This window comes from Ambystoma mexicanum, chromosome 7q (assembly GCF_040938575.1).
Source record: "Ambystoma mexicanum isolate Mex_15411 chromosome 7q, UKY_AmexF1_1, whole genome shotgun sequence".
Classification (NCBI taxonomy): Eukaryota; Metazoa; Chordata; class Amphibia; order Caudata; family Ambystomatidae; genus Ambystoma; species Ambystoma mexicanum.
The window spans coordinates 174,018,322-174,036,484 of record NC_090941.1 but is presented as its reverse complement, the minus strand read 5'-3'; the positions used below and the strand labels follow the sequence as shown (position 1 = coordinate 174,036,484).

The 18,163-nt window shown below is 48.7% G+C and overlaps 1 protein-coding gene across 9 annotated transcripts in view; it reads left to right on the top strand.

Annotated features, from left to right (window-relative positions):
• Positions 1 to 18,163, top strand: part of FARP1 (FERM, ARH/RhoGEF and pleckstrin domain protein 1) — a 1,178,254-nt gene that overhangs the window by 807,345 nt on the left and 352,746 nt on the right. For all 9 annotated transcript variants that reach the window (XM_069640745.1, XM_069640749.1, XM_069640747.1 and 6 more), the window contains exon 13: positions 12,352 to 12,592. In XM_069640745.1, the coding sequence (XP_069496846.1) occupies positions 12,352 to 12,592 (241 nt within the window). The remainder of the gene's footprint in view (positions 1 to 12,351; positions 12,593 to 18,163) is intronic.

The window sequence follows — 18,163 nt, the reverse complement described above, 5'->3', positions numbered from 1 at the left end:
CTGCCTGAGCAGTAACAGTCCTCATAGGTATGGCTTCATGATACCTGGTAGCATGGTCTATCACAACCAATATAAATCGGTTGCCTGAAGAAGTTGGAGGGACTAGGGGACCAACAATGTCAATTCCCACCCTCTCAAAAGGAACTCCCACCACTGGGAGGGGCACTAAAGGTGCCATATTCTTGGCTCCACTCTTACCAGAGGTCTGACAATTGTGACAGCGCTTAAAGAATTTATCTACACCAGACCCCAACTTGGCCCAGTAGAAATACAGAGATAGCCTCTCTTTGGTCTTCTTGAAACAAGTGGCCAGCTAGAGGGATCTCATGGGCTAACTATAAGAACTGTTGTCTCGCCTCCCGGGACACTAAAAGTCTCCTGTAGTCTCCTGGGGTAGACTCTGTAGGTTCACTGTAGAGGGGGACATCCTCCCAGTAAAGCCTATGCTTCCCTAGCTCTTGCCATTCCAGCTAGGAAGCTGTCTGTTGGCGAAGACCGTCTAGAGAGGGGCACTTTCTTTGACCTCTGCTGAAGTCTGCCCTAGAGGGTCCACATTCTGCAAGTAAAGCTTGCAGTTCAAGATGGTCTTTAGGATACAGATCTCCAACATGAGGAAGGTTTTCTTCCAGCTCTGTTTCACCAGTAGCTTACTCTTCTGGGTTTGGTTGGTCCTCCCACTCAGCCTCAGCAGGAACGGGGCACTGGGGTGACTTGGGACTGCCCTCTCGGGATGTCCTTGTCCTGTGAACAGGTTTCGGTGTAATACATTTCTTTCTACCACAGATCTTGGGTTTCCCCTTTCTCTTTCTTTGGCTTGGAAATAGAAGGGTGTCCTTCACGTGGACTTGGGGTAAGAGGAATCTCCTCAACCTCCCACTTAGTCATCCAAAGTTGCCTCTATGGCCAATCTTGTTTGCTCCTGCTTCCTTTTACTGGGAGGCCAGGCGGTGCTAAATACAACTCTAAGAATTTTCAAATCATTACCCAACCGGACTCTTCCCAGGCACCTAATTTTGTACACCGACCGGTATTCTAAAAGTCATATTATTGCACTGGACGAGAGCTGGCAGTATTGGAACCATCTTGATTGGGCCTCCAGCAAGTTTAGTGGGACCTTTTGGATGCCTTAGAAACATCCTCGGGCTTAAAGAAATGTTCATCCACCACTGTAATGCTTGCCCCAGTGTCTTTAATGGCAGTGGTCTCCTGACCATTCATAAGTACACTGTCCGTGTAATATTCTTTAGTGTTATTTGTAATGGAGTTGTACACATCCACATACTGCTGTTCCCACAGACCCAGTGACACTAAAGAAACACTGGCTGAGATTCCAAGGGGATTTTTAGCCAATAGTTGAAAGTTACCAGTTGCCATGTGAATTTCTCCCTCGAAGATAAAGGCTAAGGAGGCAGTGTGGACCCCTGAAGGTTTTCCCTTGCATCTGGGATCCCCTTTCACATGGTCAGTTGACCCACAAGCATAACATTTACCAAATGTTCTTCGGAATGGGGTCTTCTGCTGCCCTCCCTCTGGTTTAGCACCAGAGGTTTCACTAGACTGACCTGGTGTCCCATGGTGTTCACCCTTTTTTCTGTTTGTGGCCCTCTTTCGGATGGTTGGAATTAGAATTCTTGTTTCCCTCTTTCTTTTGCTGCTTTACCTCCTACTTCTTGTGAGTGGCCCTGGAGTCCTTGCACGTGGCCCTGTTGGCAACCCACAAGTCAGCAGCCTTTGCTAGCTTTTTGGGATCAATCTCATTTGAGTCAGCCAAGTGCTGTCTCAGCTCAGGAGAGCAGGCATCATAAATATATTCTAATAAACATATTTCGAATGGATTGTGTCCTCCCACGTATTCCTCATCTTATGATATTCGTATCTCACCAGCTTCGCTGCTTTGGAAAATTACCTCTGTAACCCTTAACTCAACCATTTAAGTTATTTAAACACTCTCAGACCCAGGTAGCCCAAGGGGTACCATCAGCCTTTTTGAGGGTCCTAAACCTAATGTGCAGGGAAGGAGTTTTCCCAAATCTGGCTATCGAGGCCAGCTTCACATTCTCATAGTCCTGTCTTTCAAGTTCACCCATCTCCATTACAGCATCAGTTGCATCCTGGGGGAGCCTAGACACAAGCTAGTGAGTTGGATCATTCCCTGAGACCCTGAATCCCATGATTGTGCTCAAAGGCACCCAACCAATCCAAAATATCAAGTTTCACATCATACATACTTGCTGCTTGTTTGGGCAGGCGAGGCCTCTTGGGACTGGAAGACCTAGAGGACCCAAGGAGGGAAGCAGTTTCAATAGACAATCTTTTCATATCAATAGCATGCTGCATTCCCATTTCTCCAGCATGGGGTCTGACATGGATTCACATGCTCATGAATATTCCCCGTCGTCAGGCTGGGAATCCTCGGTAAAGAAAACAATCAGTATCAGTTTTGTTTCTGATCTGTCTTTCGTAGTAGTAACCAATCACTGTTCTCTGCGTCATACTGACCACAGCTAATGACTGCCCTCTACCTAAGCCCCGCCTCTGGCACCCATCTTCAGATTTTTACCACACGTTCAAGTGTTGGGATCCTCGTGCTATTGCTCTCGAGCGTTAGTGCTATTTTTTCACGTTTTTTCTCAGAAAAATTTCTCTTTTTTCGGTCAAAAGAGCCTCAAGCTCCACTGTTTCTTCATCCGATCAACGGGGACCCGTGTCGGATTCGTCTACGCCCCTCAAGGGTGAAGATTTCGTCGAGCCACGCTTTTGGAGGACTCCAGAAGTTTCTCAGGCCCATCTCGGACATGGCCCAGGAGAAGGGAAGCTCGACGCCCGGAAAGCTGTTCAGGGTCTGCCCTGGATGCCAGCTTCAGAATGTCTTCAAGGAGGACGAACACACCCTTTGCCTTTACTGCCTACATGAGGACAAGACGCACGTGGAGAAGGACTGTGCGTTTTGCGGCAATATGTCGGAGCGGACCATGAAGGACCACCATCAACGTCTCGCCAACTGGCTGGAAGGAAAGAGCCCGTCAGGCGAGAAGAAGAAGTCCGAGCGGTCTTCTAAGACCTTTGAGGGCGCCCCGGTGACGGGGGTCCAACAGAAGGCCAAGCACCGTGAGTCTGCTGGCACCGGGAGCGCCGAACGGTCGGGCTCTACGGGCGCCAGGCAGGGCGCATCCTCCCCGGCACCATCAACCACGAGCCAACGCTCTGGCTCGGGTAAGAGGAAGGCCGAGCACCCGGCGAAGCTCCTGGAGAGACCCTGGTCGAGCTTGAAGGCCCCATCGGTGGGGGAGCGAGGCGGTGACCCTCTCCCCAAGGAGAAGGCGGTGAGTGCACCTAAGGTGGTGAAAGCCTTGATCCATCCGGCCAAGGCCTCTATCGAGACAGTCGGGGCGGCCCTGGCTCAGCCTGTGGAGGCTACACCAGTGGTGGCGACCTCGGGGCCCAGAGTCTCCCTGCCACTGCGGAGGGAGTCCACTTTCATGCCCATCGACAGGACCCCCGTGAAACCTCCGACGGAGAAGAAAAAGGGGGGGCAGGAGGTCGTTGTGGATTCGGCCTCAACCTCTGAGGAGGAGCTGATCGAAGTCTTAAGCCACGGCGTTGGCGTGGAAGAAGACCAGCCCGTCGGGAGGGACCCAGACGTAGGAGACGACGAGGATGCCGACGGGGCTCCTGACCGCCCGTCGGACTCCCCTCAACCAGTGCCGCAAGACAACTCGGCGGCCATTTTGTTGGCTATACAGTCCTTATGCTCGGAGATAAGGTCGAGACTACCGTTGCCATCAACGGAGGAACCGCTCCCGACGGGGGACCCGGAGCCAGGCCCTTCTGGGAGCCCTCCCCCTAAGAGAAGGATTCATCCTCCACCTCCTTTTCAGCCATCGCGCCCTGTTCAGCCCTTCTCCCCGTCCACGACACGTGGGGATGATACGGGGACGGACACAGCCGCGACGGGTACAGACGACGAGGTTTACGACGAGGATCTCCGGTCGTCACCTCCCACCCGGGCTTCCCCACCCGACGAGATTGGATCGTTTCACTCCATGATTGCCAGGGCATCCGAGCTTTTCCAGCTCTGCCCGGAAGAGAAGAAGGAAGGTTTCCTTTATCAACGTCGCGAGGCCAAGAGGAAGACGGTCCTCGCTGTACCTCTACTAGACGATATTTGGGATGAGGGCCTCACCCTCCTCAAGAACCCATCCATGACGCCGGCTAGAAGGGATCGGTACGAGAAGAGGTACCGGGTCCGGGACACGGCCCCCTTGTGCCTTCGGACACAGCCGACCCCGGACTCGGTCGTCTCCGGCGGCGGCCAGGAAGAGAGCAGGGGGGTGGGGGGGGGCGGCCTCTACGTCGACCTCCCCGCCGGACGGCGAGGGAAAGAAGTTGGACACGATGGGACGCAGAGTCATCTCGTCGGCAGCGACGACTATTAAGGCGGCCAACGCCTTGGCTATCGTAGCCCGCTACGACAGGGAGTTGTGGTACAAACTGGCCCCCCTTCTGGACTTCCTACCAGACAAGAGGGCGGAAGCCCTAGAGATCTTGCAGGAAGGAGAGGTGGCGTCGGACCACGCCATTATGATTGCGACGGACATCGCTGACACTGGATTTCGCCAGTTGGGCAACGGCGTGTGCCTTAGGCGGCGTGGATGGCTCAAGGCTACTGACTTGCGTCAGGATGTACAGACCAGAGTCTTGGACATGCCGTTCGACGGAAACAACCTGTTTGGGAAAACAGTGGACGATTCCCTTCAAGCCATCAAGGCGGACACGGAGACGGCCCGGGCTCTTGGGGTTCTCCAGCAATGGCGGCCGCCCTTTCGGAGCGGCGGAGGCAAACAGGGTGCCTCCAAAGGTTCCAGCGGCGGATTTTCCACCTACCGTCAAGCGGCCCGTTCGTCGTCACAGGAAGCTTACAGGGGACGAGGCAAGTCAAGCGGACCCCGCCGTCGTCGCCAAGGAGGACAAGGCGGCAAAGCCTCGTCGAAGCAGGACTGAACCGGCCGTGGGGTCGGGCCCCCACCGAAGCACCCCGGTGGGAGGCCGGCTTGCAAGCTTCGTCAGCGTGTGGGAGTCCATCTCCACCGACCGTTGGGTGCTGGATGCCCTAGCTCAGGGTCACGCGCTCGAGTTTCTAAAGAGGTGCCCGCGCATCCCCCCTGTGGCCGGGAAAGAACATCACGTCCCTCAACTTCTCTTGGAGGTAAAGGCGATGCTCAAGAAGGGCGCCATCGAGCTCGTCCCAAAGAGGCTTCGGGGCTCCGGAGTTTACTCAAGATACTTCCTCGTGAAGAAGACGGGAGGATGGCGTCCCATCCTGGACCTACGACGACTGAACAAATTCATCAAGGCACAGAAGTTCCGGATGATCACCCTCCAACACATCCTGGGTCAACTGGAGGAGGGCGATTTCCTGTCGTCGCTGGATTTGGAGGATGCCTACTTCCATATTCCCATCCTAAAGGGACACCAAGTTTCTCAGGTTCGTGGTCCAAGGGCGTCACTACCAGTTCAGAACCCTTCCCTTCGGATTGAGGTCGGCACCCAGGGTGTTCACCAAGTGCCTCGCACCGGTGGCGGGGCAGCTGCACCGAGAGGGGATCCACGTCTACCCCTACCTGGACGACTGGCTCATCCGAGCAAAGACGAAGGAGCTCGCCGTGGAGCACACGGCAAGGACCGTCCAACTGCTCACGGACCTAGGATTCTCCATAAACTACGCCAAGTCCCACCTGGTGCCCGCGCAAGACGCACTGTTTCTGGGAGCAAAGCTCGACACAGTGTCGCTTCTGGCCTCTCCGTCGGAGGAAAGGACGAGGGCCATCTTGGGCAAGGTGCAGCGGATGCTGGTTGAGGACGCGGCCAGGGTGAGGTCCATCAAGTCCCTCCTCGGAATGATGTCTTCTTGCATTTCTCATCCGCCTGTGCAGGCTCCGGATGCGCCCGTTGCAGGAGTTCCTGGACGCGCTCTGGATCCAGACGACGGGCAGCTTCGAGGAGAGGATCACACTCGACGAGAGTTTCCGGCGAGCGATCCGGTGGTGGGGCACCCACGCGCATCTGACGGTGGGCATGGACTTCCAGACCCCCGGCCACCAGGAGACAGTGACCACGGATGCCTCCCTGGAAGGGTGGGGAGCGCACACCGAAAATCTGCACGCGAGAGGCCTTTGGCTTCCGACGGAGAAGTCCCTCCATATCAACGTACTGGAGCTCCGTACAGTGTTTTGGGCCCTCAGGTCCTTTCTTCCGTCCCTCAAGGGCAAGGTGGTGAGGATCTTCACCGACACCACCACCACCATGTTCTACATCAGGAAGCAGGGCGGTACCAGATCCCCAGCCGTGTCCAAGGAGGCGCAGGATCTGTGGCATTGGGCCGTCGCCCAAGGGATGTTTCTGGTGCTGTTTCATCTGGCAGGGATAAAAAACACCATCACCGACTCGCTCAGCAGAGAGCTGCGCTCGTGCCACGAGTGGGAACTACGACAGGATCTAGTGGACCTCTTCCGACGGTGGGGCACACCCCAGATCGATCTGTTCGCGACGGCGATGAACTCCAAGTGCCGGAGGTTCGCCAGCAGGTTTCACCAGCCGAGGAGCATGGGCGATGCTTTCTCGCTCCCCTGGGAGGGCCTGTTTCTATACGCGTTCCCTCCATTGCCATATCTGATCCAGCTAATCAACCAGCTCAAGAGGTCACGGTGCAGGATGATCCTCGTCGCACCTGCGTGGCCGAGGCAGATATGGTTCCCGGACCTTGTGGACTTGTCAGCGACCCCGTCAATCAAGCTGCCAGTGGACGCGGATCTTCTCTCCAGGGAAGGAGGCGCCATCCTCCATCACGACCCGACGTGGCTGAACTTGCAGGCCTGGCTCCTGCAGCGTTAGAGTTTGGAGGATATGACATACCGGCCGACTGCAGAGAGGTTCTTGCAAAGGCCAGGGCGTCCTCAACTCTTAAATGCTATTGACACAAATGGAAGAGGTTCTCTGTCTGGTGCCACGCACAGAAGATTAACCCTCTAGGGATTACGGCCCCCCAGGTACTGCTGTACCTTCTGACGCTGGCCAAGGCTGGACTGGCGCACGCGTCCATCAAGATTCATCTTGCTGCGATCTCCCGATACACCAGAACCACAGGGCGGACGTCTTTGTGGTCTCATCGTCTGGTGAAAGAATTCATGAAGGGACTGTTCAGATTGTTCCCGCCGGTGAAGGCTCCGGCCCCGGCGTTGGAGCTCAGCGTGGTGCTGACCAAGCTCATGGGACCTCCGTTCGAGCCTCTGCACTCGGCTCCGTTGAAGTTCTTGTCGTGGAAAACAGCGTTTCTTGTGGCTATCACCTCCGCACGGAGAGTGGGAGAGATCCAGGCCCTTTCCTGCAAGCCCCCGTACTTTACTTTTCACGACACGAGGGTAGTGCTCAGGACGCACCCCTCCTTCATGCCCAAGGTGCCGTCGGACTTCCACCTCAACGAACCCTTGGTGTTGCCTGTTTTCTTCCCGTCGCCTTCGTCGCCGGCTGAAAGGACTTTGCACTCGCTGGATGTGGCTAGAGCGCTGAAGTTCTACGTGGACCGCACAAAGAGTTTTCGGAAGACGTCACAACTTTTTGTGAACTTTGGACCTGTCAATCAGGGGAAGGCTCTCTCAAAGGCCTCCATTTCCAGATGGCTCTCCGGCTGTATCATGTACTGTCATCGGTTGGCAAACCGACCGCTGCCTGGCCGTCCGAGAGCCCATTCCACCAGAGCGATCGCAGCTACCACGGCGTTCCTATCTGGTGTGCCCTTGCTGGACATCTGCAGGGCTGCTACGTGGAGGTCGACGCACACCTCCACGAAATTCTACTGCGTCGATCGGGATTCCAGGGAGGAGTCCAGGGTCGGCCAAGCAGTGCTGCGCAATCTGTTCGCCTGAAGGTGAGCCTGGTGAGGAGGTAAGAATTGCTTAATGTTGAGTCTGATGTAATGCTTAATGTTGAACCTTTGCCACCTCCTGTGGTTGTGCATGTGTGTACTGCTATGTATTCTTTATTCATGAGCATGTGAATCCATGCCAGACCCCATGCTGGAGAAGGAACAAGTTACTTACCTGTAACTGTTGTTCTCCAGCATGGGTCTGGCATGGATTCACATGCGAACCCTCCCGCCTACCCCTCTGCGGCTCTTCACTTGGTCATACTGCCACTTCACGTGCTACCAAATCTGAAGATGGCTGCCAGAGGCGGGTCTAAGGTGGAGGGCAGTCATTGGCTGTGGTAAGTATTGCGCAGAGATCAGTGATTGGTTACTACTACGAAAGACAGATCAGAAACTAAACTGATACTGATTTTTTTTCTTTACCGAGGATTCCCAGCCTGACGACGGGGAATATTCATGAGCATGTGAATCCATGCCAGACCCATGCTGGAGAACAACAGTTACAGGTAAGTAACTTGTTCCTTAGAATCCCCCAATGAAATATAGGTTAACCCTTTCTCAGCTATACCACTATGTCTGACTTTTTGTAGGGACAGATCAACACAAAGTCAGAGTGTAAGAAGAGTCTGCAGGGAGCCAGAACAGGCAATGTCACTTGAGCAAAGTCTAGGGGAGCTGAGGAACTATTTGAAGGTAGCACGAAAGTCTTGCACAATGTTAGTTTTGTTGTAAAAAGAATCCATGTTGGGCCACAAGTTGGGAGGCTTGTGAAGGGCAAAGCAACTCTGCAAAGGGCAGTAAATGCAAGTCTCCATTGAGAGGAGCAAGCAAGCTACACACAACAAAAGGTAAGTATCCCTAGTTACACAGTACCTCGAGTCTGAAGAAAAGGTTCCAGCTGGCTTCTGTTCCTGTTGTAGTCCTGCAGATTCTGTTAGTCCTGGGCTTCAGTAGTGTGGACAAGATGGAGGACCTCTGGGGACTCCTACACTACTGTTTGAAGGTCATCTGCAGCAATGGGCACACTTCAGATCAGTGGCACTTCGCGGTTTTAGCTACTCACAAATAGCACCACTGCGGTTCTTGGACACCCTGTGAACTTTGCTGCTGGGGTTCAGCACTTTTTTGAGGTGGCTCAGGCTTGGTTATTCCTGCTTGGGGCTGATTGGTCCCACCAACCTAAGGAGAGAAGTCGTCCTTTCTGGGCTTCTCTAGTCGATCAGAAATTCAGTGCTTCAGCACTGCTGCAGGGCTTCAACCGGCAAACCAACAGCCCAGGAGGGTACAGCAAGCGTCTCTTCCAGTTTCTTCTTTGCTTCCTTCGAGTGGTCGACTTTGCCTTCCTTGCAAAAGACCTCGTCTTTTATGCAAGTTGTTCCCATTCATTTGCAGCCTAACTGTTACTCACACAGCAGCCTATGGGTGCATTCCTGTAACCAAGGAGACTAAGCACAGGGAGTTTCGGGAACCTCCCTTGCTTCCTGCCCTGCCAGACATGCTGGAGCCAGAGGCGGGATTCACCAGTGAATCCCACCAAAGATAAAATGAACAAAGGGGCCAAACCTGGTTTGGCATGCAGAGGAAATCTCAAGCAGGACCTTTCCAACAGGAAATGGTGAAAAATGAAGACCAGAGCCATTTTGCCAAAATAGTCACCCGTGGGTGCAATATTGCAGCTGCGAATGCAGCCTGCGGTAAAAACTCACAATGGTAGGAAAAAGTAACACCACTGCCACCAGCCATTAATTGTAGAAAGGGTAACATACAAATTTTACATGAGAAGGTAGACGAAGGGGATACTGGTGTACCCCTCCGGCATAGTGTGTGCTGTGTCTACAAAGAGAAAAAGGTAAGTAAAGTAAATTTCACTTTACTACTATTGGAAACGGTAGTTTATCCAAAAGAAGGTATTTAAATCTTAGAGAAATCCAAAGGACTGCTCTGTGACACTGCACTGAGGGTGTTGTGTGTCGCAATACAAAAAGATGATGCCTGTGGAGTTTGTAGGACTCCAAACCCAAAAGAAACACAGGGTTCAAATCAAAGGAAAATACACAAGCGAGTGGGACAAAGGTCTCACTCTCTCGAGGGTAAACATTTAAAGTCCAGCAAAAGAGCTGGGTGTCTCTGAGATAAAATGGAATTAACAAATAATTGAGAATTCTCCCTAACCGTCTTATGTGGCAATGTAGAGAGCGATGTCGTTCTATTCTTTGTATATGTCCTCGTTTGGCATTTTCTTCACTGAGTTTTTCGGAGTTGTGAAATTTGCTGATCAGCACCTTCCTCTGCGGCTGAGGGTTTCTACTTATTTCTGTTTTCTATTCTAGCTTCTTTGTCTTTCTTGTTTCGAGGCATGGTGTTTGAGTTGTGGGCTGTATTCCTTGGACCAGGCGTCCTCTTTGGATTGGTATGTTTCCTGGTCCCTGGGATTGATTATTCACTGTGATTAAGTTTGTGGTTGGTTAGTTGCTTGTAGTTGATGAGGTTGTGGAACCAGAGACCGTGAACCCACCTGGTTTGATTGTTTACCGGTTTTCCTTTTTATTACTTGTTCTGTGTGGTTTTGGTGTCCTTTTGGGGGATTAGTGTGCTCCGGGAGTGTGGTCTTGTGGTTGTTGTAAGGCTTAGCTATGTCCTGTTCTGAACCTTTGCAGTTGGTGTTTAGGTGACCATATTATCTCCCCCCACCGCCGCTGTGTCAGGCTGATGGTTCTCAAGTGTTTTTTATGCAATACCTCAGATATATATATCTAGTGGGCCAAAGGCACCATGACCCACTACATCCACATTGCACACACTGCTTCAGTAATCTGCTCGCTGTGCCCATGTGGTTTGATATAGGGTCTTTCTCATTGCCTACACTGCTGTACATACTTGTAGACTGCTGACCGAATGGTGTCGTGCCTCACTGTGGCTACTACTGATTTAATTCCCTCACTTCTGAAGCCGTTATTCTGTCTATCCAATGCAAACTACTTATTTTGTGCTACCCGAGCCCTGTGTAGCCCACTATTTTAATTGACAGCAAAAACATGCTATCTGATTTAGAGCTGACCAGACTCTGTGTTGGATTTGGTAATCCAACATCCCCACACCATTTCGATAACCTTAAAGGTAGCACCAGGCATCTGTCTTAGAAATCACATTTAAAAAATCATACATACCTCTTTCATATTCCTCATTTGACAAAATAACTTCACCTGCAGGCTTGATCTGGACATGCTTCCACAGCTGCTGTGGGGAGTCTGAGCATTCCAGCCTGTCAGTCAATGAAATTGTTGCGGATGCCCTGGTGCCCTGGATGTCCATATGAAGCAGAGCACCCTAGAGACCCACATGCCCCCCCCCCCCCCCATTGAAGACCAACTATTATTTTGAAGTTATCTGCTATGATTTAAGTTTTCCAGCCTTGTGGAGTATGCAAAAAGCAGATGCCATTTCAGATCTGCATTGATTCTGTCTGGTGCTTGAGTGTGCATCATGCCACAGACCACTGTGCCAATTGTTTTATATCAATACCCCTGTTCAGATGAATTTGGCTCATTTTCGTACCTCAAGAGTTAATGCTCGACAGAAAAGTTTGAACTGATATGCATGTTACTGGATCACACATCTTCCTAGCATAGTGGAGCATGTACGCTTGGATAATGAAAACTGCCTGCACTCATCAACAGTGATCTTGTTTTGTATTGTGTTTTTATATTGTCCTATTGTGAAGCATCCCAGTATAAAGTCTGCTGTCGTGGTCCAAGCTCATCATTTCGTGAAGCATCCCAATACCATAACTACTGCCGTCAACATTGTGTGTATTTAGAAGTATCCCAGTACCTAGGCTTATGCTATGGGCCATGCTGCTGTATATTTTTATGTAGCATGCATTTATCACATGCTTGTGCAGAGGGAGGGTGATTCAGGAAAGTGTGGGAATGAAGGGGTTGTAAACTGCTACTAATGCTCAGTGCATTTAGAATAGATATTACTATTTTAATAACCATTTTCCGGCCTGTTTTTCTCCGTAAAACATATAGGCATGTGTTTGTTTTTATGGATACCTACTTTTCGATTGTATGGTTGTATGGTTGGTTTTTCCTGCAGATATTCATACACACAGGACATTTTTAGCCACTAATGTTTCCCTTTTGTATGTACAACCACTGTGATCTATGTCTGCATCACAGGAGGAAAATCACAATCCAAGATTAAATACTTGATGGAGTGATGTCAAGAGGTCTAGCAGAGGAGTACCACTGTGTGTGATGAAAAGCAATTGAGTGCAAGGTTGTGTTAGCGGTGGCATGATTGGAGCATGTCGCCTAGAAGCACATTGCATCCAATGATTTCAATGTCTGTGCTGTAGTTAATTGTGTTGCTCTTTAAGTGTCCCGATTAACTGCTGCTTTTCTTCTACCTGTTCTATTTTGCAGAGTTCAAGCTTCGCATTTGGAGAATGTGTTGAAGCCACAGTGGTGCTGAGCTCTCAGCAGGAAAAAGAACTTGTTATAGCAACAGATGAGTCTGCACAGTGTAGAAGCCCATCTCAGAAGAAGAGTCCAAAGGAAGGCAAGAAGATGGATGGAACAACGATTGTAGCACTGGAGGAACAAGAGGAAGCAGCCAATGACAGGATCCAGCAGAGCAAAGCTCAGTCACAGCAACCAAGCACAGGTCCAGCATCTGTGGCTGCTTGTGGAAGCAGCACCTCCATTCCTTACATTGACTGCAGTGATGTAGATAGCGAGTATGATCTGCGCAAGGGCTACCTAATCCGATCACGGTCTCAAACAAATGACAACTATGAGTGTGAAATGCCTAGTAGTATTTACATGCATCATCAAGATGACTACCGTAAGCCGGATAAATACAGGGATGCCCCCTCCACTGCAAGGACAACTTCTCATGTTATTGAGGAGTATATTGATGATGACCTTGCTAATATTTCCTTTTATACTGGTGGAAGTCCCAAAATGCCAAGACACAGCTCTCTAATAGATGAAATGTTTAATGGTCCAGACAGCCGTAGCCCATTGGCTACACCATTGCCTCCGAGCAGCAGAGGGTCAAGCCCCATCACATGCTGTAAGCAGGCTTCCTCTCCTGTCCACATTTCAGAGAATGGTTATGGCAACCAGGGGAGGAATGCAGAGGAAGATGGCCTTGCCTACCTTTGCCATGGCTACGACAAGTGTTCCCCTGCTTTGCAGAGGCCACAGTTTCAGAAACTACAAAATGCCCGCAACAGGTCAGATACTGACCCGTTCATCCTAAGCCAAGGGGCATCAACCCCAGTTCATGATCCCAGGATTGAAAATCATTGCAAAGGCAGGTTAGGTAAAATGGTTGCGTTAGAAGGTAAAATGATACCAAATGGTGTCTCTTCCCCTGGGCAGGCAAGACACAGCCCTGTCATGCAGTCTCTTTATACCCGGGGTATGGTGGATCGCATGGGCTCTGTTCAGATGGTGGATGGCTCCACCAGCAGCGGGACAGAGTCCAGCGATTCGGATTCAGAGGTAGTGAGCCCTTTCAATCACCCACTTGTGTTCGGCAATCCTGTTGTGTTAAACTCCTCCAAAATGCCCAGGAACAAGTATTTCTTCGGCAGCCTACACCTTGAGGAAGGTGCAGAAGAGGAGGATGCATCCGTGAGCCTCAGTGATGATGAGGGTGCAAATGTCTTCAGCTGCTAGGAAGTGATGTGCCCACCTCAATGCTGTTCAGCATGAATCTGATTGTTCAGGACGACCGTGTGTGCCAAGGAGTGGTTAAACTCTATATTCAGTTGGGAGATACCATAGCAAAGCGCATACAGCAAAAAGTTGCTTTGCAAAATGAAGAAATCAATCTTATTTGCTGAGGTTTTTCCCGAATTGCACAAAGGGGCTTTGCTGCCCAGAGACCTTAAATGTAGTTCCTGTAATGCAGCAGAATTAAGTCTGATGTGTAGAATGGGCTGTCCGTACATTTAGAACAATGTATAGTGTTACGTCTTCATAGACAGTTGACATTGTCTTAGTTTGAGGAAAACCCTTAATACGTGGCAGAATGTAGTCATTAGAGTTTTCTAGGGTAGACTGCGTTTTTGGATTTTGTGAAGTGTACAGTAGCACTTGAGCTAATTTGAATTAGATTAGGGCGATGTGTGCTGTGAACTTTTGTGCTAGCCAAGAATCAATTCCTTCTAGATTAGCCACAGAAAGTGAGTTGTCTTGTTTAAGCGTAACATGGGTTTTACAAGATCTTTCTCCCAGAGGAGAGGTTGTCTCCAGTGCCTGTTCAAGTGTTTGGAGTGATTGTAGGTCCGTTTGGGGCCAAATAGCAAAAACATAACTTTTGTATATTTAGCAAAACCATTGTTACCTTTTGTACTTTAGTGAAGTTCTGCTTTTCTCCATTCCAAACCAGTTCACTGTTCCATTTTTTATACTCTATTCATAATGTTTTGAAAGATCCATTGGCTCTGTTTTTTGTAGCGTAAGCAGTTTGCCAAATGTACTTTAGACTTTGAAATACCAAACTCCGCCTTCGGCCCAACAACTAGACCGGGCATTGCCTTTTTACTAAAGGATAAATACCCGGTGTGAAGTAACTCATTGCCCTTGTATTTGACTGTTCACACAAAAGGTACTGAACACTGGCATTGCTTGTGCTCATAGTAGCATACGTTTAGGTTGTTTTCATTTGTACGGGTGAAGTTTAATTGCTTGAACGGAATGTTATTCGATAATGAAGTTCCAGGAATTTGCTGTGGAGATGTGCTTTAGCACGAGAAACCTGCGATTTACAGCCAGCGAGTGACACTGAAAAGTGGAATGGGTCGGTTACATATCGATGCCATTGTCGATATAGAAGTTGCTGAATGTCAAAATATTTGAGTCGCACAACTGATATTCTAGCTCTTGGCAGAATGAGTAGCCCGTGAAGAGGGCTCCAAGCATGAATGATAGTTTTAACTCTGACGTAATGTTTCCAGTCATATAAGTATATATGCACATAGTTTCTCTGCTGCACTTTAAAGTTGAAATGTGTTTTTTTTTTTAAATTGTAGTATTGTTTCTGCCATAAGAGGCAGTGACAGTGTATGTTGGTTGCCGTAGCACAGATTTGAAGAACTGCAAGCTTCTGTGAATGATCTACATTTCAAATAATTTAACTTTTTTGTAATATAGTGTTGAGATTTGTAAAGCCGTTGATACATTTTTAATGTCTTGTATTGTTGAAACCTATTGGGCGCTTATTTTAAAATGTGTATTTTTAGGGTGCATCTCCTATTTAAAGTTTTCCATCGTCTTTCGATCAGGTTTAGTTTGCTTTCAATATTTCTGGTATTTTCAGGTTTTCAGGGCCAACTTGTTCTGAGTACCCGAGGTCAATAATCATGGCAACTCTGTTTTGTAATTTGTCACATAAGACAGCTGATATGGATTGTGTTTTTTGTATACCCAAACCCCATATATTCTGTTATAAGTGCACTGTCCTTGTGGATGAGGCTGTTGGGGTTTTTTATCTGAAAATTGGGTGCACAAAACACTGTCTGATTATTGCCTTTTATGAAGTAGTACATACATGAAAATGTGTTTCCAGAGTTTTTTCGCATAGAAGACAAAGTATGTTAGCAAAACTTAAATTTGTGTGCAGGCTATTCTAGCGCACATGCGGTTTGCCTGTGCTTAGATGACGCAGCATTAACCCAGCCACCTTTTAGTATACATTATGTAATCTCATGTAGGATCCTGTCTGGGGTGGACAACCAGGATGTGTAAGATACGTATGGTCTATGTTGTGCTATGAGTCATGGATTATTTTTCCATTTGTGACTCTTGTTTATAATCCAAATGCTATCGTGTTTTTTTTGTACTCTACTATAAAAGTACTTCTTGTTGGCAATAGGCTAGCTGTGTGCATCGGAAACCAGAATAGGTTCTACTAAGGAATTTTTATAGATTGTCTTGGAGATTTTATTTTTTACCTTACATAAGGGGTTTAGAACTGGACTATATTCAGTTGCTTGAGTAGAATTTCATCCTCCGAAGTGAGTCTTTCAAAAAAAGTAATTCAAATGTTACATTTTGAAATGACGGAAAACAGAACATTTATTTTTCTACTTATGTTTTTACTTCCTTTAAAAATAAAATGTTAACAAGTTCATGTTCCAGGCAAAAGAAACTATACAATATAGGTGCTTTACAAAGTGCAGTATTCCAATACATTTTAAGTGACACTAGTGGATTTCCGCATTTGGTGGAAGATGCACATTAATCCCATGAGAGCCTCTCTAATTTTAAAAGAATGTTTGACTACTTTCTGGTCTGACAGGGAGGTGGAGTTTACTTATGAAATGACTGTTAACTATTTTGTAACATGGGCTTCTGACAACTCTTTTGTTCTGCCTTCAGATAGTGTAGACTTCACTGGCAATGAAACCCGATCAATCTGGCCATGTAACATCTCTGTTTCCACCCTTCCTTGATTTGGTGGTGTTTGACTAGTATTGGTTTTAAGTCCGTCCTGATGCTGCTGTGCCCAGTTCTTCAGAATTGGATGTTCAATATGTTTAGAGGCTTTCAATACTTCATGTCTTTAGTCTGGGAATCCTCAGCATGAACATCGTAGTTGTAAAATGTTAACATACTAGCTTTCCACTAACTTTCATTCCATATTCTGCTCTACAAAAGACGAGGGGGGGTGGCTTAGGCTTCATTTATGGAAGTCCTTTTCCGATTCTTTACTGTAGTTTGTTTCCATGGTAGCCCTCTACATGCTCTTAAAATGTTCTTTCTCTTAGTAACGTTTTGGGGAAAAGTACAGAAAGAATCCTTTGTGTCCTCCCACATATTCCTTATCTTTTGATATTATCTTTTCCAGCTTCAGCTGCTTTGGAAATATGTTTTGGGCCGAGGGCGCTGTGCGTCGTTTCCGACGACACGATATCCCTTGAGGGCCTCCGCCTCGAGGTCGATGTCATTGCCAGTATATATAGCACGCACAGTTCCCATTGGTTTCAGTTCCGTTTTTCTGATGCAGCTTTAGCTTCATGAGAATTACGGCGCGCTTCGTATTTTAAATTAAAACTACGACACTTGAGAAAAATGGCTTTATCATCCTTTCCATCAACACTGAAGACTGGTTTCAAGAAATGCCACGATTGCGGTGACAAAATGCCAATCACTAACCCTCATCGAGTGTTTCTGTGGTTTCTGGGCACAGAGCATGGAACGGCTGACTGTGACTCCTCTTAGGAGATGACCGGTAAGGCTCTAAAAGAGCCTAAAGGGAAACTAGCAGCGAGTAGGACCCCCCTCAAAATCCTCTTCACCCAAATCTAAAACCTGATCTTCTGACGAGTCGAGAGGAGACTCTCCTTGGAGAAAATCATCTAAAAAGCGATCTCGCTCCATGAGTGGGTCTCCCCATTCTTCATCTTTGACTAAGAAGTCGAAAAAGAAGCGTCACAGGTCTCCATTGTCCTCTAGTGATTCTTCTCCTGAGAGACTTAAATGTCTGACCAAATCCTCTACTCCTGCCCAATGGGAAGAATTTCGAAATTCGGAATTTTGAAAATATTCAAGTAGGAGGCCCCAGCCCCCTCGAAGGACGAGGAGAGAAGCCATTCTACCATTGCGCTGTATAAAGACTATGAGGTCTATACCCATCGAGAGCCGACATGATGGAATTTCGCAGAAGGCTCCATTGAGTCTAGTGTCTAGCCCTTTGAGGGCATTGAAGGCAAAACAGGCTTCATCAGTGTTGAGGCCATTGATGCCGTTGGCGTCGCAGTCGCCCATATCTCCAGTGTCGAATATGTGGACGCCATGGGGAGAAACCGTCGATGACTGGTTCAAAGCCTTTAGCAATGCAGGTGAAGAAAACCTGTACTGAGAAAAGATCCAATCTTTATCTTCAATTTATGAAGAGCATGAACCTTCTGATGCGGTCATGTCCCCCTTTGGCCTGGAGTTCAGTACCCCTAACTTGCCAGAGGCCTTGGTGTTAGAAGGGTCCAGGTTGAAGGAGTTATGTGACCCTCCAGGCAGCCAGTGGTGTGGATACGTAACCTGAATTGGCATTTTCAAAACCAGACCCTTCAGAAGCCTCCTATAGGCAACTCATTACCAGGGTGGTTGACTGTCTAGGTTGGAGCAGGTCTGCTCCCCCATTTGCGCAGGACAATTTAACAGATATCCTGAACCTGGGTCCACAAAAGGATCCAATCCTTCCCTTTCACATTGCCCTTCAGAA